The sequence below is a fragment of the Panthera tigris genome, chromosome A1, assembly GCF_018350195.1.
Source record: "Panthera tigris isolate Pti1 chromosome A1, P.tigris_Pti1_mat1.1, whole genome shotgun sequence".
NCBI lineage: Eukaryota > Metazoa > Chordata > Mammalia > Carnivora > Felidae > Panthera > Panthera tigris.
Genome location: NC_056660.1, coordinates 231,176,981 through 231,197,743, shown reverse-complemented (window position 1 = coordinate 231,197,743; position 20,763 = coordinate 231,176,981). Strand labels below are relative to the sequence as shown.

Sequence of the window (20,763 nt, the reverse complement as noted above, 5' to 3'; positions counted from 1 at the left end):
GGCCTCTTGAGAGATCGCATCGTCTCTGCTTACTGGTACAAAATGTAACGGCTCTCCCTTGACCTGAAGGCTGCCAATGCATTTCACATCATTCACTGAGCAGCTACTCTGCACCGGGCACTGAGAAGGTGCTGAGGATACAGCGGAGAGCCACAGAGATGGGCCATCTGCAAGCGGGAGCCTGGAATCTCACAGCGCCCTCCACGATGCAGCCCCGTGTCAGCCGGTGGACAGACCCCAGTCAACAAGCATCAGTCTGCTCTTCTTTACCTGCAGGCTCACCAGTGATTTCATCCTGAGATCCTTACAGGACGTGACTTACAATTAAAAGCCATGCCCAGCCACCTGTTGGGATGAGCACTGGGTGCTCAATGTGACAATACATTTCATATATACATATATATATATATATATATATATATATACACACACATATATATACACATATACAAACCATGCCAAGCAAATATCTCTCCTCCCCTGAAATGCAAATAAAATGCCAGCAAAGTGCCAGGATTATAAAACTTTCTTTTGTAACACTAGGTCTTGCTATAAATATGTATGCGGAAATCTTGTCTTTTTTAACGTGAGTACTTATGCTGGAGATTAATTCAGATTCCTTGCAAACAAATGAGGCAAATGCAGTACATTTACAGTAAACTCTCAGCTGTACTTGGTGGGGCCTCCCTATGCAAATGTCAGCATAAAAGCAACAAACAGGGGGGGTTACGTATTTTGCTAAGGAACAAGCAGAAATGTCTGCTGGGAAAAAAAGTTATAACTTCCATTAGTTACCTTTTTTTTTTTTTTTTTTTTTTGCAAAGACTCAGGGAATAGGTACAAGTAAAACGGCAGAATTTTAAAAAATTAACAATTTGTATCAAGATGAAATAGGTTTCACTTGACCAGGCTCCTCTCATTATGCAGTGGCTTATGGGGCACATCTAAGAACAAGGTGATCTATGAGTGCCCAGGGTGGCAAGAGAGTGGGAGCCCAGAAGCCTGAGAAGATAATATAAAATATGTGCACCCAAGTAAAAGCCTGCCAAACTCCTTCACGAAGGCACACACATGGAAGCAACATCTCCGGAACATCCTCAGAAACTGTGGTTTACAAAATATGAGATCAAGCCCCATGGGCCAGAAATATTTCCACTGGCAGCTTACTGGATGGCAGGTGAAATGAGTCATCTGTTTCCATGAGATTCAAGTGGCAAAGGTGTTGGGTCCACAGGCAAATCTCTATCCTGTAGTGTAAACCCTGAGGGCTCCTCAGTGGACATGGTGGGGGGCACTCTCCTAGTCCTCTGGACCAGAGGCAAGCCACCCTCCTATCACCCCCCAGAGCCCCATTCCCCCGAAAACACCAGATGCTCAGCCAATGCAGAGCCAGATTCTCTTGTTGGAGGAAACCGCTGGGGTCCCTATTTGTACTCAAAGTCCCCTTGAACCCCGGTCTTCCTAAGTCTTAGTAACACTCAAATGACTTCTGCTAAAACAGTGATGTGGGGCTTTTCCCAGAGAAAGCCATCCCATATACAGAGGACTTACTGGTTCCTTCCATTCTCTGGACACCTGTAGCTTGGATTCATCTCTGGCACTTTCTACCTGAAGTCAATGCCATTTGGTTGCTAGCCTCTTTCTTCTCCCAGGCTGAGAGCTCTTGGGTTCCAGGACAGCAACATACCCAGATTCACACTTCACCCAGCCCGCATCCCAAGTGCTGGCTCAAACCCACAGTCACGCGAGACTTGTTTGTTAAGGGGACAGAGCTGGACCAGACTTGGGTTGGTGTGTATGAAGTGCACCGAGGGAAATCAGACAACATCTGATTAGCGGGAAGGTTGATGGTCTGGAAAGGACCTAGGGTCACTACTACATTGAATTCCTATTTACAGAAGGGAGCTCAAATATTGGAATCTGTGCCACTTTAGGAAATTCAGATTTTCTTTTCTAATTAGTTGCTCTGCATTAGTTATATGTACTCACGTCTTGCCTGTGGGGATCTGATAAGGTCTTGGAAGGTCACTGCCAAGTATAATCTAATATCAAAACCAATTTTAATGAACTTCATACACTATTACTGCAGGCAAACTGGTTTTCAGTGCTCAACTTGACTCATTTAGAGCAGCCTTGTAAAGCTAATTAGAAAGAATTTGAAATAATTTAAGAATAAGAACAAGAAGTAAAATGTTCATCAGCAAACATCATGGGAGGAAAAATTCAATGTGAAGTAAAGGCAGTCCCACTGAGCTGTGAAGAATCTCTACGAAAGAGAAGACCAGCCACGAAATATGTTCTGCTGTGAACGACCAAGGGGAAACCACAGAGCAGACAAGGGCGATCAGATCCACAAGAATAATCACTTCATTTGAAAAGACGCTGACAATATTTCCCCAAGTTGCCACCACCTTAAAAAAAATTAATACATGAATTTAATAAGTAGCTTTATCTACCCCCTGATCCTACACTCTGCTAGATACTGAGGATACAATCATGAATAAAACACATATCGTGCCTGACTTTAAAGTCTTAAAATATCCTCTTTTTTGGTATTAGTTAGTTCAAAAACAAATTAGTTCATCTCACATTAGTGGGATGGGACTTTCCTCTTCGAAATAAGACTAAACCCAAGTTTATATAACGTATTTTGGGGCAATGCTGACCTTAAATTTAAACTTTTAGGCTGAGGAACAAGCATCTACTCAGGTTGAACCAATGGCCGTGGGACAAGAATGTACTTCAGGATAAGGACCACACACAAGCGTGCCCTCACATATTTGCATCCATAACATTATGTATGTATTGCAATTAGCCAGCTTCTATCTTTCAGATAGTAAAACCAACACGACTTTCGTTTTCACTGCAAGGAAACATAACTGGAAACGTGATGTAGCTGAAATGTCTGAAGTCACTGATGGAGTTGTGCTGTGGAAATACCAACCCACGAAAGTCAGTCCATCGCCAAGCTAAGCTCCCACGCCATGTCAACCGGGCCAGATCCTGGCCACCCCTTGTGGGGCCCTTGAACCATCCTCTTGCCTCCTCTCGACCCTTTGGTTCTTCGTCATTGTTCCATTGGCATGTCTGACTTGGTCCTTATGTTCCAGCCATGGGATTTATAGTCTTCTTCCTGGGCTACGAAGTCAGCTCTTGGAGGTTAGGAATTTTATTGCACCTATCTGCGTATCTTCCCTAGTACCTAACGCGCTTCTTCACACCCGGTAGATAATCTTTTTTGCCAGTCAGATCTACAGATGAAAAGCTCCGAAAGTTCTACAAAGGATGGGATGGAGGACATGAATCGGTGACTGAAGTCGCTGGGAGTTTTCTTTTCTGCCACGTGTGAAACTATTTAGAAATTAACAATATCACAGCAGATTACACCAAGCATTAGAGAAATTAATTATCAAAGGAGACTCACGGAACAGGCGCAGATGGCAAGGCCTTATCACTAAAAGCCATTAGCAGTTGCGAGATAAGAGAGAGAAATCAATTAAAGAAGCCTCATAACGGAAACTGCCTGGCAAACATCAGAGGGTTCCTCTTGATGTCTGGATCCCATCTGCTTGCCCTGCTATTTTTGTCTCTTCCTCTTTTGAGAGGCTATGGTTTCACAGACGCAGAGCTTGGATAATTTTAAAAGGTAGATCCCCCAGCTTCCTTCTCTCCGCCATTGCCATTTCGTCCTCCCATACCATGACCCTGGAGTTCCTTCGAAGACTACTTCCGAATAGTCTCAAACGGGGCCAATTTCCCGGGACCAGGATAGAGTGGGAACAGATGTGGGAAATGTTTCACATCATGACAGAAGCACGACGCCAAATGGCAGTGTGTGGGATGTTACTTTCTCACGCAGCACGGCTTAGAAAATAATGCAAGAATGCGACACGGTACAAGCCAGTTCTACCAGAGCAAAACATTTAAGCTTTTTTTCCCCCCCTGACAACTTAAAAACTTTTTTTTTTTAATTTTATTTTAGAGCAAGAGAGTGCACGAGTGGGGGAGGGAGGCAGAGGGAGGGAGAGAGAATCCCATGCAAGCTCCAGGCTCAGCCTGGAGCCTCACCTGCGGCTCGATCCCACGACCCCGGCATCATAACCTGAGCCAGCATCAAGAGTCAGACGCTCAGCTGACTGAGTCACCCAGGCGTCCCTTTCCTGACAACTTCTGAAGGCTCCCACACATGTCCTGGTATTTCTATTTAAAATTGTTCAAGAAAAAATTTAAATGTTCACAGGAGCCCCTGACAGTCTTCCTTGTAGTCACATACAAGGGTTCTGACGTGGGATCTAGTCCTTCAACATTTTAGGACGGCCAAAGGGACAACACTTGGGGAGGAAGGATCCCATGGCATCTGTGACAAAGTCAATGCTTTCAAACCATTTTTTCATGTTCCAATGCCTGTTGCTTCCTTCCCTCACTTACTTAATTACAAGTCGCTTTGAAAATTATTATGTATGTGAATTGTTTTAACAGCCAAAATTATACATTTAATAATTCCATTGAGGGCGCTCAGATACAAGTGATACAAAAGTGGGAAATGCAAATCTGAGGCAAAACACAAATTAAAACATATTGTTGGTATAATTAAACATGTCCGTTACTTCTCCAAAAGGAAGGGCTGCCTGCTGTGAGCCAGACCAAACGACAAGGCCGGTGTGATCAAAACTCAGTTTAAAATCCTCTGGCTGCATTTGTGGGCCCGTGACTACTGCAACACACCCCCTCCCTGCTAGTGGAAACTGGAATCAAAGTACGCTGTGAACAACTACGTCCACACACGAGAATAAGGCAACGAGCAAACTGGTACGGAGACCATTTGGGGTTAAGCTTCACAAGTGAAGCCTTATTCCTAAGCCTTGACCAGGGACTGTGATTCCCTTATTCACCCTGCTATCCCCAGAAGCCATCACTGGGTAGAAGTTTAATATTCATTAAATCACGGTGGAATGAAAATGGGTAGGGGCGTCTGGGTGGCTCAGTCAGTTAAGCATCTGACTCTTGATTTCAGCTCAGGCCATGATCTCATGGTTTCTGAGTTGGGGCCCCGTGTTAGGCTCTGTGCTGACAGCGTGGAGTCTGCTTGGGATTCTCTCCCTCTCTCTCCCCCGCCCCCTCAAAATAAATAAATAAACTGGAAAAAAAAAGAAAAGAAAATGGGTAAAAAACTCAAGCTGCTTACATTCTAATTACAACAGTGTGAGTTGGAGAAAACATCTATTAAGACCGTGACGTACGTGGGTCTTGCCAACCTGAGTAAACCCAAAGAAGAACGCACGGCAAGAGACACAATCAATTAAGTAAATGGCGAAAGCCTTTGAGCAAAGGAATTTCTCCCCAGGTTTTTGTTAGCTTGTTCATGAACTTGATTGTAGAGCCTTTTAGAAATGAGTCAGCTGAGGCAGTATGTCCACCTGTAAAGTGGAACCTGCAATGGGCCGGATCTCTTCTCTCCAGCTCTTCCGTAAGTCAGCTGAGTAGACCCACAGGCTCAGATTGGGATGGTGGGGTGGATAGAATGTTCTACTCGTGCAGCCACAGAAACACAGCCCCGGAAACACAGCCCCGGCCTGTGCAGTAAGGTCTGCACTGAAATACAAATTTTCCAAAGTGGAGGCAGACGGAAGTATCCAAAGATGCAAATAAATGCAAGAGTCCATCCCCAATGCTACCAAATCTGTACCCTCCCCGCCCCCCGCCCACACTGGCCAGGAAGCCCTCAGCTCCCAATCAGAGGGACAGCATCAGAGCACATCATTTAGAGGCCAACTTGGCTGGACAATGCAGTTAGTTGCTTTTTAAAAACCACGAACAAGCAATGCTTGCTCATATTCCAAGAGAACATTCTCTTCAATTGCAGGACAAACGCTTAATGCAAGTAGACGCAGACAAGGCGAGCTACAGAAATTGACCGCACGGAAGGACACCACACTGACTCATCGACCCCGGAAGCTTTCTCTCTGGATAATCCATGATTAGCCCGAAAGCATCAGCAGGGCTATAGTCAAAGACTGGAGATGCATTTGGATAGGATGCATCAAACAGCTCGCTGACTGTTTTAGAGGAACTTCTATTAAGACTTTATGTTATATAGTCACATCTAAATTTTTTTTTAATGCTTATTTATTTTTGAGAGTGAGAGACAGAGAGAGAGAGAGACAGACAGAGCTCGAGTGGGGGAGGGCCAGAGACAGAGGGAGACACAGAATCCAAAGCAGGCTCCAGGCTCTGAGCTGTCAGCACAGACCCCGACACGGGGTTCCGACCCATGAACTGAGAGATCGTGACCTGAGCTGAAGTCAAACGTTTAACCCACTGAGCGACCCAGGCGTCTCTACAGTCACATTTAATTACTCGTTTGGCAGCAGTTACAAATCTGGCATCATTTACAACGGAGACTTGGGTTTCCTATAGCTGAGAATTGCTACGCCTTTTAATGTCTGTTCTGGATGGAGTGAGTATTCACACAGACCTACAAAAGACCTTTGGACCCATGGCCATTTAATGGAAATTCTTAGGACTGGGACCAGGACGTTGTTTCCATATGTAAACTAAGTATCTTAATGTCAGGCATTGGAAAATCTTTATCACGGAATTCACTGGCAAACTCTAAAGAAAAAAAAATATGTATGTGCGTGTCTCCTTTATCTAAATCCCTTCTACAGCAGAAAATCTCTATTCCTAAAGCTTCTCCTTCCAATTAACTTTGCAATCACTGCATTTGAATTATTATAGGCAGAGACAAACCCGATTTTTTTGGAAAGTCAAAGAAATCTGTGCAACAGACTCTCCCAACACTATAAATAAAACATTTTTGTAAAATACTCCAGATCTCCATACCAATTGCCATTTCCAGAGGTTGTAGATGATAATTTATACGTCCTAGAAACAGACTTGATGGATTAATTCCTATAATCCATCATTTTTCTTTTCTCCCCATCTGCATCATGCACCATTCTTAAACTCGATCACTGAACTTCCAGCGCTAAATTTCAGAAAACTTACACTTCTGTGGCCACCCGCCAAACCACCTGATTTTGTGCACTGATACTAACTTCGTCAAAATGCTCAACTCTCTTGGAACAAAATATGGCATTTTTGCTCTGACAATCTTTCATATTTGCAAGCCTTTCACGGAGCTATCTCATAACAAAAGAAAGCAATTTTTGCATTCCCATGCTAATGAAGGTGTAATATCAAATTTCAGCTAGGGAGATCAATCATTTCTCTGGGGAAGGATGTTTGGAAATACAAGTGAATGCATTTTAGGAGCACAGCAAGATTTCATGCTGTGACCTTCTTCATGAAGAAGGTCAAGGTCCTTTGTTGAGCCTTTGTGGATCACATGAACATTTTAGATTTTTGAGAGAGAGAGAGAAAGAGAGAGAGAGAAAGAGGGAGAGCACGAGTGGGGGAGAGGCAGAGAGAGGGAGACACAGAATCAAAAGCAGGTTCCAGGTTCTGATGTGTCAGCACAGAGCCCGATGTGGGGCTTGAACTCACGAACTCTGAGATCATGACCTGAGCTGAAGTCGGACACTGAACTGACTGAGCCACCCAGGCACTCTGAGCATGCCTGTTAATATTGTCAAGTGGTCTTAAGAACAGGATAAGAAGGAGGAAGCCTCCCTCCCTCTCCATCCTTGAGGATCTGGGATTTGAGGGGCTTCCCAGGAGGAGGAGGAGGAGAGGCGGGAGCAGGCACACCAGTTAAGATGACTGTGACTCAAACCAGCTAAAGTCATAGGGCACTTGGATCTCACATATCAGACAGCCCCCAGCAAGGGGGTGGCGGTGGGGGGGGGGGCAAAGCAGACGGGCACATTGGTGCCCCCAGCTCTGCCTCTCTGCCACGCTACTGCAGTCCCTCTGCTCCGACCTGGTGACCCCCCCTCTGGCTGCCAGCAACTGGGGAGAAACCTTCCACCTCCTCCCACACGAGTCTCCAGAGGAGGAAAGGAGCCTCCCTTCCTGCGTCTTGTATTGACGGAATATAGAGACCTTTCCCAGGACCCCCTAACAGCTTTCCCCAAGGGAAGAACTGGTCCACATGATGGGAACCACTGAGCTAGATAAAAAACACCTGCTGGAAAACAAAGTGGAATCTGCCTCATCAGTAGCATCCACAGCCATCTGAGGTCTGGAAAGTTCCAGAGTCCACAGGACCCTGGAAGGCAGGGCTGAACCCCAATCAGTGGGCAGCCACATCCGAATTCCCATGCCCGCTAGCCTGGTATGCTCAGGATTTGGTTTCGCAAAGTCAGCCGTAGCGGGTACTTTTGGGGCCCACATTGTAGCCCCCACTCCGTGATCCCAGCTGCAGGCATGGTGGCGGCATCCACCGAGGGCGTGGCCTCACTTCCCGTGACTTTCTTTCCCCATTAAGGTCTTCTCGGAGGTCTCCGGGGACTACCGGGCTTGGGGGTGTGCAGCCCGGATCATCTCTCTGCCAAGGGGAGCTCAGGAGCCCTGCCGCTTCTGAGAGCCATTGTGCAGTCTTCTCAGCCATCCTGGAGGGACTCCGCCCGCTCTTCTCAGCAGTGACCTTGAAAACAAACCCTCGTACGGCTTTTCTCTTCTTCCCTCTAAGCCCCCCTCCTTCATCTCACCTGTTGCTGTAGATTCATCTCCAGAATAAACTATGTGATCGAGCTCTATTTTAAACAGAGCTCAGGCTTGCCCCCCTCAGCTCCCACCTCCATGGTGCGGAACACAAATCAAAGTGACGGGTGGCAGTCACCCCACGTATTTCAGAGGCTTTGAAGAACTTTGTCGTTTTCATGCACTCAGGTCAGGGCTCGGGGTGCCCTGCAGTCCCACATTTGGCACCCAGGCTTTGCACTGTCCTTCTACAGGGGCACTACTCACATTTTTAGATGATCTTTAACACCCCCTTAAAATTATGCAGTATACAACCTGCACAACTGTATACAGTGGTTTTGGAGGATAGGTATTGGAGCGTGCACCTCCCCCAAGCATCTGGATATCTAGTCCTCCCCTAAGAATCTAGTCCCTCTGGACTACATGCACTCTCAAGAAGCCACCAAGGGTCATCTGTTGTTTTCAGTAAGTGATAGAGGAGGGCTTCTTTGAGCTTTAGCTTGAATGATTCACTTTATCAAATTCAGTCGGGCAAAACAGATTTCTATAAGCACATGGGTGTTTATGGTAACATCAGGAAAACTGCTTTTAAACTTTACCCTTCCAGATTAGTTTTCAAATATCAGATAAGGCTACAGAATGCCGCTGGGACACATGCGGGTCATTGATACGAAAGCCTGGCCGGGAATCTGGCCGCCCCTCGTAGGAGCTGGGCCATCACGTCCCTTGGCGTCTGTCGTATCTCCATACCTATAAAATGGTTATTCTAACAATCATGCCACATCTCTGGTTCACTGGCAGGAGTAAATAATAAAACCCCTAAGAAGTTGTTCAAACAATGCCTGGCCTGTAGAAACGATCACGGTCACGACGAGGATGACGAGGATAGGAAATACCGTTTTTCTTTATGAAAGTTCTATATGCTTTCCGTTGAGCTGAAATCAACTATTTTACTTAATTTTATCGATTAAATTTTATATAAGAAAATTGGTTTTTTTTTAGAATTATAAAATGGCATGTTCATAAACAATGGGCAAAACTAGGTGTATGTGCACGAGTTGTATATAGTTGTATATAAAACCGGTTGATATAACTAGCTAAAACTCGTGGTATCCCTTAGACGGGCCAACGGGCTTGGGGAAGGAAGCAAAGATTCCAGACTCCTCGATAAGCAGCCCACGCAGGGAGCCCAGGCGCGAGGTTGTAGGATTCGGTCAGCGTCAGCAAATAAACGTGCGGGAATGGATCTCGGCCCAAAGTGAAGGAACCCCTTAACACACATGACAGTGTAAACTGGCAACGTCCGAACACCTGCAGACTCGCCCACACGGGGCACACACAGCACACAGGGGCCAAAACCAAGGAAAAATGACGGAACGAGGGGAAAACCTCTCATGCACCTCCTCATAGAAACGTGCCTGTCTTCCACGGCAGAATCCGCATAACCACCGTTCAGAAATGGGGACACACTAAACACGAGCCCAAAGGACACTAACAAGCACCAACCAACAAGGAGAAACTTAAAACTACTCGCACCCGTTCACAAGTTAGTTTCCTCTGCTTCACGTTTCTTGTCCGTTGTAGGCAGAGAGGACATGCGAGCTGTCCATTCGAACAGAAGCAGGTGCCCTTGCAAGGAGGTGCTGATTCTCGTGAAGATGTTCTAGTACTAAAAAATAAACAGGGCACTAGAGGGGATTTTATTCATTTAGGAGGAAAGGAGAGGAGTCTTTCCAATAAGTCTGTTTCAATCTACCTCGTTTTCCGGGTGGGGGGGGTGGTGAGATAAGCTTCTGCCAATTAATCTCACAGTTCTTGACCCAGGGTTTTCTGAGGAGGCCACAGCAACCGGACCTTTCCAGCACCTTAGTGCTGAGACGACCTGGACTGGGGTCTTTGCTTGGCCAAAGGCAGGGCTTCTGGTACGTAAATCGCTTTATCGGGGCCCGATGTTCTCATTTGGAAAATCACCAAAGTGTGAGATGACAGTTTTCAAAACAGTTTCTTAACTCCTGTGCGCCACACAAAACTGAGGTATTACTGCCGTTATTTTCCTAGACTGCAACCTATTTAAACTTCCAATTGCCAGGTTTCACCTGCTCCTTAATTTATCTATAGTGCCATTATTTGACACAAACAATTTCCAGTATGTTCTATCAACTTTGATTAACCTTCACAGAATCCCTTTGACAGGGTGTATTGATCTTCATGCCTTTCTTCTTGACCTTCAGGGTCCTCCTTCGGCCGGCTCTTTTGTATCTAGGAAATACATGCTCTCCTCTGCTCCCTGCGGAGAGTATAAATCACAGCTTTTGGTCCATTGTTTTACACTTTCTATGATATTTCGGTAATAAATACAGCGCTGGCAGGCGCTAAGTCTGCTCCCGTCTTTGAATTATCTTTGTTGCACCTGACCCCGTCTTCAGCTCTAATCTTTCACACCTCTGCTAAAACCTTTGAGGAAATTTTGAGTTACATTAACTTGAGAAGCAATTCTATTCATAGGACATAACGTCACATGTCTTTCTTCCTTCCGTGTGTCGTAATCTTCGGCCCCAGCATAGAATTAAGACGTGCGTTAGATGTTTAGCTTCAGGTAACGTCCATGGTCATCGGAATCTCCTATGGATGCTCTCACGGTTGGGTGAGAGAACCTGATCACGGCTGATCAACAGAGCCGGATACAACAGACACGTAAGGACAAAAGGTCCTCTTTCTTTGAAGATAGGCTTTGTACTAAATAAAAGTAAAGAAAAACAAGGTCCTATCATTTATCGTCTAACATCCGGCAAAGAAATCAGGCACACGGAGTCCTGTCGTTCTGTGTGTGTCAGCGGGGCCGTTCTCAAATGCTGCTACAGGAACCCACCAGCCACGCGCTACTGGCCAAGTTCACTCATCTTTCTCAAGTTGAGTCACCCACCTCCAAGTGAGGTACTAACGAAAACTGCCCTGCAGGAATACAGGGAGAATACACACAATACATTTTCATCGCTCTTAGTGTCGTTTATGGCACGCAGTAGGCGTTCAACAAGAGTTCCTTATTTTATTATGTAACACAGGACGTCAGCTGATCACAACATACCTAAATAACAACTCCGCTATGCTCGCTTATACTGTCATTTCAGTACTTTATTTGACATGACGAAGTTAGCATTCGTTTTTAAATATTTACGTATTTATTTTAGAGAGAGCTGAAGCGGGGAGGGGCAGAGAGAGAGGGAGACACAGAATCCGAAGCAGGCTCCAGGCTCGGAGCTGTCGGCACAGAGACCGACGCGGGGCTCGAACCCATGAACCGTGAGATCATGACCCGAGCTGAAGTCGGACGCTTCACCGACTGAGCCACACAGGCGCCCCTGAAATTAGGATTTATGAGGACTCGATCTAACAATTATTACAGTTCCTAGTTATTATCCAAAAAAAGGCAAAAAATGAAATGAAAATAGGCCAAAGATAATTAGCCCCAAAATGGGTACTCTAAAATGGTCTGGCTAACTATTTTCAATTAAATAATCACAACTCTGAATTGTCAGGGCACTGACGTGATGTAGGCTTAAATCCTGGTGGTATAACTGCCCAGACACTGTCACCCCTCAGCCTACTTCTCACGGGTGGGATGGGAGAAGCCACCATAAAGGTGACAATTTCTCCTGGGGTCCCCGCCTCTCTGTAGACAGGCTCAGTACCCTCGGGCAGGTCCCCTACCTATGTAGTCTCATGTCCCTCGCCCATAAACATGACTGTAGTAAAGTCACATCGGCAGGGCTATCGTAAAAGAACCAGAGACAAACAGAAAGCATCTGGCTGTCAGCGGGTATGCAATAAATATCACTGTTTCTCCTTTCTCTGCACCACCATCCAGGGTTCCTGCGAGCATTTTACAAGATTTCAGTCTACCATAACATGCCTAAATAATAACTCCAGTATGTTTAATTATAGCTTCCTGTCAATAATTCACTTGAAGTTAACTGGTAAGTTAAAATTTGTAAGACTTGATATAATAATTACCATTATGGTTCCTAGATAGTATCTAAACAGGTTAGAAATAAAAGATAGCCATGCCAGATGTAATTAGTATAAGATAATAACATTATAGGGGTTAAGTGTCTGACTCTTTAAAACATTTTTTTAATGTTTTTATTTATTTTTGATAGAGAGAGAGAAAGAGCAGGAGCATGGGAGGGGCAGAGAGAGAGGGAGACACAGAATCAATCTGAAGCAGGCTCCAGGCTCTGAGCTGTCAGCACAGAGCCCAATGCGGGGCTCGAACTCATGAAGTGTGAGATCATGACCTGAGCTGAAGTCGGACGCTTAACCAACTAAGCCACCCAGGTGCCCCCCCTTTTTTAAATTCTTTTTTTAAAGCGTCTGACTCTTGATTTGGGCTCAAGTCATGATCTCACGGCTCGTGGGTTTGAGCCCTACCCCTGCTTGGGATACTCTCTCTCTCTCCCCCTATCCCTGCCCCTCCCCTGCGTGCTCTCTCTCTCTCTCTCTCTCTCTCTCAAAATACATAAATAAACTATAAAAAAGAAAACGATACCTGTGCTTAACTGCTTTTACTCTATGAAAGACCTCCATAAAAAATGAACATACTCTGTGGCTCAAGATCTATAAACTATACCAAGAATAAGATCAACATGTTACTTTCAGTGACCATCACTTTTAAATAAATTTCTTAGAGATCTCGCTGATGGGATGCATTTTCTAAGCAATCCAACAAAACCCAGCCCCTCCTCCATGCCGCCTGCTTCTCAGGTGGCCACGGACTGCCATCACTGCCTTCGAAGAGTCAAGAACCAGAATAAGTGGGAAAAGCCACATGAAAAGAAAAATAAATGGTGTGCTTCTATCATAAAAGGGCAGACTGAACCACTGTGCCACAATGACCCTCTCCTGGAAGGACATGCCAAGAAGAAAAAACAAACAGCAAAAAAACAACCCAAAACTCAAAATACATAAGGACTGACGTAGGCTCACCAGAGACACGCATGGCATTTTTCTGGATTTGAAAATTGATGTTATATTTGCTTCATAAACCTTAATTCTGTAAATTTGGACGCATAGCAATAAACACATGAACACTTGAGGAAGACTTTCAGTTTTTACGTTTACAATCAGATGTATCTCTCTCACACACACACACACACACACACACACACACACTCCAGTGACTCCATAAGAAGTTTGCTACACTTTCCTTAATATAATTATTCCTTTCCTTAAACTCTTTATAATTTTTTCTTTAGTGTTTATTTATTTTTTGAGAGAGAGAGAGAGAGAGAGAGACAGAGCGTGAGAGGGGGAGGGGCAGAGAGAGACGGAGACACAGAATCCCAAGCAGGCTCCAGGCTCTGGGCTGTCAGCACAGAGCCTGACGCGGGGCTCGAACCCACAAACCGTGAGATCATGGCCTGAGCCGAAGTCGGATGTTCCACCCACTGAGCCACCCAGGCACCCCGCTTAAGCTCTTTATAAATGTGATTACTGAAGTCAATTTGCAATATGATAATGAATTGAAATGTTTACTGAGCTCATTATATTGAAAAGCTGTGGGATGTAAAGAGCAAGATGGACTCCAGGCCATCCCTCCCTGTGGTTTCCCAGCTGATAAGATAAACCCTGATTTGTGAGCGGAGATCCCGGCCTCAGAAACTGAGGCAGCAGAAACAGGAAACGATGTATTTCAGCAAAGAATAAAGCTACCTCATTTAAATTGTTTTCCTAAAATGAGGGAGTGCCCACAGATTTTCCTTTGACATTTTAACACATAATTTTTTAAGTTCCAGCGTTTGCAATATCAATAAATGCATCCTTTTCAACTGGCACTGAGATTCTTCCTGGCCAATATTTAGTTCAGGCCAACCTGGAAAGAAGTGCTTCTCTAATCAGTAACCGCTCCTATCAAAGTTACTGCAATATTTGCCAGTGTGAAGGGGAAGGCGTCTAACCGCAAATCGCAGTAATGGAAATCTCCTTGGGTTGGGCATATCTGAGAAGATGCTCATACCCTCTTCCTCTCCCGGAATTTTCCAAGGCTATCTGCAGGGTGTGGATTTTGCACGGCACAAAACAAGTTGTACCGCAGCACAAAATAACGTCCCTCAGCCTCATGAACCAAGGTTAGGAAAGCAATGCAAAGAACGACTGGAAAGATCAGCCAAACCGGACCTTCTGGGGCCGAACTTCTCCCCCAGAACATCCCCACCCACCACGTGCCCTCCGTGGTGCCAGCACCGGGGGAGGGCGAACGAGGTGGAAAACCAGCAGCCCTGAGCACTCAGTCATTCTTACACGTGGCGCAAGAGAAAGCAACGATGGGTCTTTGGAAAGGTGCCCGCGCGAGTGGAATTTTATTAGAGAATGTAGAGTGCTAAAGGAAATATGACCTGCTAAGGCCGAAGAAAATCAAAACCATAGGTCGTCTTGTATTCCCTCTGAATTGGCACCATTGTGCTCTGACAACAGCTGCACAAAGTTTCCCAGCCCTCAGAGTGCCTCAGGTTGATCCTGCATCCTACACGTCGGTGTGGAGACCTTATGCCATTTTCCCCAACGAAATATCGTGGGCAGAGTCAAGCAGACGGAAGCTTTTGTCACAACTCAGAAATCAGAACTGAAAACACCCCAGGGCAGTTCATCCCATAAGTGAAGCTTTAATTCAAGAAGCCTCCCAGCTGCTGTGACTTTCCAGTATTTCCGCCAAACATCAACCAGAGAAACTTAACACCATTCACGGCACCTAGTACGTGCAGAGTATCTAGTGCCTGAGCACGTCGTGTTCGCAGAGCGTTTCCTGTTTGCAGATCTTCTAGTGTCTGTTGAAAATCGACTGTTTGCAGACTATCTGGTACGTGAGAGCATGTTATACCTGTGGAACATGTAATGTGTGCAAGCCATCCAGTGCCTAGACATGAGGTTTACAGAGCATGTCGTTTGCAGAACACCTAATGTTTGCAGCACTTCGAGTGTGTGCAGAGCACCTAGCGGGCGCTGGCTCTGGACTCCCAGCGCTACGTCAGGGGCTGGGAACGAGGGGGACCGTACTCACCACATTGCAGCCCGCGCAGTCAGGTCCGTTCTCGCAGGTCCTGCGGCGAGCCTGAATGCCGCCCCCGCACTGGGCTGTGCACCGTTCCCAAGGACCCCAGCCTGTCCAGAACATGTGTGGGGGGCACAGCAAATGCTCATTGCAGTATCTGTGGGGGGGAAACCAAGAGGAGAAGGAAACCGTTCAGTGCAACCTGAAGCCACGGGTCTCTCCGCTGTCCGTCCCTGCACCGGGGGGTCGGACACATGGGCATGCTCCGCGTGGGGGGGTTTCTGTGTGCGGAGTGGTCGCACGATAAAGGGGGCAGATGTGGGCTGGCCATGCTGTGTGCACACAGACGATGGGATGCACGGGAGACAATGAAGAAGATGCTAAACTCACAATGCAGGATGGATCTTCCTGTGCAGCCAATTAAAGGAAAAACAAACAAAACAAAACCCTTCAAATAGACACCCAAAAAATGAGAACACACAGAAAATATCTAGGTAGGGCATTTATCTTCTACGCACAAATACGGAAAGATAAAGGAGGCTACGGATACAAAGTCAGCAACACTGTGTTTGGAATTCAGTTCTCATTCTGGAATCGAATAAGGTTCCTAATCCTATTAATATAAGTAAAAGAAAAGTTAAAGCCTGATTTTAGTATGAAGCTTCATGCCCTCCATGCCTTAGGTCATTCTACTTTTAAATTTATTTGTAGACTCTCAAAATGATGCCAGACGACCTTACTTTAAAAAAAAACCACCAGTTATCCCAGGATACTTGAATTATTATTTACAAATCCTGTTTATATATTCCCTACTTCACATACACATTCATATTGTCAGTTATCAGCCAATTGTACAAGGCCTTCTTTAGCCTTAGATGAGTCAGATTTCTCCTAAATCCTCAATTCTGCAAGTGAAATGAAGCAAAGCGAGGGAAAGAAATGAACAAATGAAAAACAAGAAGGTAACGGCCTGGCATTCTACAGGTTACGGCCTCCAGGGTGGAAGGGATTGCTTTAACCATGGTCAAACTTGGTCAAACACACACATATCTGGCAATTTAAAAGACTATTTCAATTCAGTACTCCGTCTACGGAGCAGAAATTTAGCTTCTAGAGGACAGTAGCGTGCACGTCCTCTTCTGACCTCCCTCTCCCCACCCCATCTGGATTCAGACGCAAGGCAGACACTCCCACCTGCGAGGCTAAGTCAGTCACCTGTGATGCCATCGTTATGAATAAATGCTTAATCCTGCAGGACACCACGCAGAGGGCATTACAAAGAGCGTTTCCACATGACAGGTGTTTACAACCTAAGATGAATACAGGGAAATGGACACAAGGCCACAACAGAAAATACGGTCTTCGTGAGTAGGAAATAAGGACAAGTTGTAGCTGGCTTCCAGAAACCAGGAAGAGTCATTTGGGGAGTGTAGTTTCCTGACAGCAGATGCTGACGATATTCAACTGGTTTCCCACCAAACCAGGAGAACTCTATGGAGAACGTAAAGGCTTCAGAAGCAGGTACAGACGAAAGGTAAAAGCCAGGCCAAGCGGACGGGAGTCCACAGGATGAGGCAAAGTGAGCAATGGCTGACATCCTGGGAAAGAACGGAATATAGAAATGGGAAGAGTTAAGTAAGAAAGGTCACTGGGGAGAAGACAACAGAAGAAGGTGACAGGACGTAGCAGCACCTACCTTCATGGGTGGGGAGGAAGAACTTGAAAATTTACTTACAAGGAATCAGAAAAGTTCCACAGAGCTTGAGAGACAAAACCGCACCGTCAGAGTTAGAGGGTGAAGACTGGTCTCCAGGGGTCGGTGTCTCATCCCATTGGTGGCCTGGAGCTCCCTGAGATTTAAGGAGCTTTCCATGCGTGAGTGTGGGGTCTCATCCCCAAGGAGCCCACCAGCAGGAAGAGCAGTGGGAGCAAATGCCACCCAGGAGAGTCTGGATTGCAACAGCGCAAGGGAGACATGTTCCAAGCCGGACAAACAAGACGGTGGTGGAAACAGAAAGGGACGGGGCACACTCGGGCTTGGTATAGTGGGGTGAAGGTGTGGCAGCTGTGTGAGCACAGAGAGAAACAGACAAACAGCACGGTCACGTGTCAGCCTCTCATTTGTGGGAACATGGAGGCATGCTTACTTCCGGCCAGAGAGAGCCGGTAAGTCGTGGCAGGAGAAGCCTCTGGAGGCAAGAACCAATGGGGTACATGCTTTAGCTTCTCTAAAGAGAAACTCTTCACATAGAAGAGTAGTCAGTGGAACTAAACAGCCCTCACTCTTTCTCCTCTTCTCAATTTTCGTTAGGTTTCCCTCTTCCAAAGTCATGGACACTCTTATGTGCAGGGGAGAAAGGAAAGCAATCTTCTAAGTAAGAGAGTGGGACCTCTAGGTAGGAGCACCGAAACAAAATTGAGGGCGCAACAGATTAAAAGATACAACAGATGAGAAGAATCTGGCCTCCGGAGGCATGTGCAAACAAACACACAGCCTTGCAGTAAGTAAAGCATCACGGCTACTCAGTGATCATTACCATAAGTGTTGGTACCTGGAATGTTCCAAGAGTGGGGAGCCATTCCAGAACACGTCTGGAAGAAAAGAAAACTCACCACCTCAGAACCCTCAGCCCTGGATTCAAAACAGCCACGTGTACCTTCTCTCACTGTGCACAGATTGAGACGTAGAATTCCACCTCCCGTTTCCAAGCCAATTCATCAGCCTTTAAAAGGTATGGACTACCTGGGCTCCTCACCTTCTTTTTCGCTTTCAAACACAAAACGAGCAATAAACAGATAGGGAGAGCAAAGGAAAATCTTGCTAAATATGCTTATGAAACACTTGACTTTTCATAAGAAGAAGAGCAAGGGAGTTACCATCTCCCCGTGGCGAAATCCATCAGCGTGCAAATACTTTCTCATATTTGCCTAGAGCGGGCCACCGCTGAAAACACTCAGCATGTTAGCAGAGCTGAAGATGTACCGCAGGAGAGCCTGAAAACTCCACGTAGCATAGAACTTCTGACCCGTGTCAACACGTGATGTATTTGGCTGCATTTTAAAGTGGTCTACCAGGAGCCTTCCTTTTTTCTCTCTCTTGTTACGGCAGTCCCGAGAAAATAGCTATACCGGGATAGGTGACCGTGTCACCCACTGCAAGGGAGGTCAGAAGGGAAATAGAGATTGCTAAGCTAGCCAGCTCTGTCCCTTTTTGTCTGGGTTTTCACTCACAGATCCACCCGAAGGGAGTCTGCTCAGAGGCAAAGCCCTTAGAAGCCCCAAGCACTGGATTCGCTGCAACATCAAAGAAGTAGGGTCCCTCTGGCCCCAACTAAGATGTGCTCCGGACAGAAGTGACTCTTGTTAAACCACCCACTGGGTTTCCAGTGTCTTTCCTGCTCACAAACAGCAACGGGGATCAGAAGTTAGTTGCTTGGATGACTCTGCTTGTTCAAAAAATTTTATTAATTTATGGATAAAATATCTCACAACGGACCAGCCAGTGGTTCCTAATTTCTCTAGTCCCCTACACACAGTTAGCTTTTGCCAAATAATAGCTGAACATTTTTGAGGTTTTACTGGCTCCCTGGATCTCTAGTATCATAAAGCATTGAAAGTCACAGATGCATTTCATGATGCATTAAAAATTAAGACTTTAATTTTTCCCATGACTGCTCATTCTCATTTTGCATTTAAAACTAAATTAATAACCCGGCAATATTTCTCTATAAATGATCAATTTTTCCACAGACCTAAGTCTCTGTGAAAAGAACTGCCTTTCATAGCCCCACATAGACTAGATTCTCAACACTGTATTGGTTCTTGTCGTATCTTTTCATGGTACAAGTACATTCTGTTCTGGTTTGGTCTGTGGTAGTTTCTCCCTGCAACCTCTCACAGCCTGAACCAGTCAGAACCCTGTCCCAACCATGTTCTCCCCGCTTTGCTCTAAGTGACCGTCCTTTTGCTGGGCCATACTGGAATAATCAAATCTCTTGGCACAAGAAAAACTGCACATACACTGGGCCCCCGCCCCCATACTATTAACTTTTACTCCAGGAGAGAGCCAAGAGAACCCATTAGGGGAGGGGAATGACTTTTACAGAAGCAGTACTTTGGCTCATCACAGGACTAAGCAAACACACCCACCGAGATGAAGACAAATGTGATAAATAAAAATCTTATGGTAAAAAAAAAATAATAAAAGCCATATAATAAGCTCCCATTGGTTCCTGGGATTCTTAATTTTGATAATGCGGTGGGCAGAGTCTACTGTGGTCCCCAGGGTCTCACCTCCTGGAAATCACAGCTTGTGTGATCCACTCCCACTCAGTGTGTGTGCGCGCGCGCGCGTGTGTGTGTGTGTGTGCATGCCTGTGCGTGTACGTCGGGGATGGGGGGATCTGTGACTTGCTCCTAACCAACAGAATATGGCAAAAATGACAGGATATGACTTCCATGATTGAGCAACATAAGCCTGCAATGTCCCTGTTTTCAAGAAAACTCCCCCACCCTGCTTTGAGGAATTAAGCGGTTGGGCCTGAATGGCTTAGATGGCGAGAGATTCAGGGAGCTTCTGGCTCATGGCCTCGGCTGACAGCATCCAAGGAACTGAATGCTGCCAACAACCATGGGATTTGGGAAGCACATCTTCTCCAGTCAAGCCTCAGATGAGACCACAGCCACGGTCCACAGCACATTGCAGCCTTGCGAGATCCTGAAGCGAAGGACCCATGTCAACGTTGTCCAGGCTACAAACCCAGAAACTGTGAGACAATAAACACAGAGTGCTTCGGGCACTGAGTGAGTGCTAACACTGCTACGTAATGACCCCTAAGCAGACGTTCATACACAGACATGCAATGCTACTGTTGAAAACACCTGAAAAATATGAACATGGCTTTGGGACCAGGGAATGGGTAGAAGCAAGGAGAATTTTGAAGAGCATGGTAGAGAGACTTGGAGGATGCTACCAGTGAGGCTTTAGAAGGAAAACAGGACAGGGGCGCCTCGGTGGCTCAGTCAGTTAAGTGTCCGACTTTGGCTCAGGTCATGATCTCGCGGTCTGTGAGTTCGAGCCCCGCGTCGGGCTCTGTGCTGACAGCTCAGAGCCT

The 20,763-nt window shown here is 46.0% G+C and overlaps 1 protein-coding gene across 4 annotated transcripts in view; it reads right to left on the bottom strand.

Annotated features, from left to right (window-relative positions):
* The window catches only part of SEMA5A (semaphorin 5A), a 473,593-nt gene that overhangs the window by 45,711 nt on the left and 407,119 nt on the right, over positions 1-20,763 (bottom strand). For all 4 annotated transcript variants that reach the window (XM_042997660.1, XM_042997674.1, XM_042997671.1 and 1 more), the window contains one exon: positions 15,659-15,806. In XM_042997660.1, the coding sequence (XP_042853594.1) occupies positions 15,659-15,806 (148 nt within the window). The remainder of the gene's footprint in view (positions 1-15,658; positions 15,807-20,763) is intronic.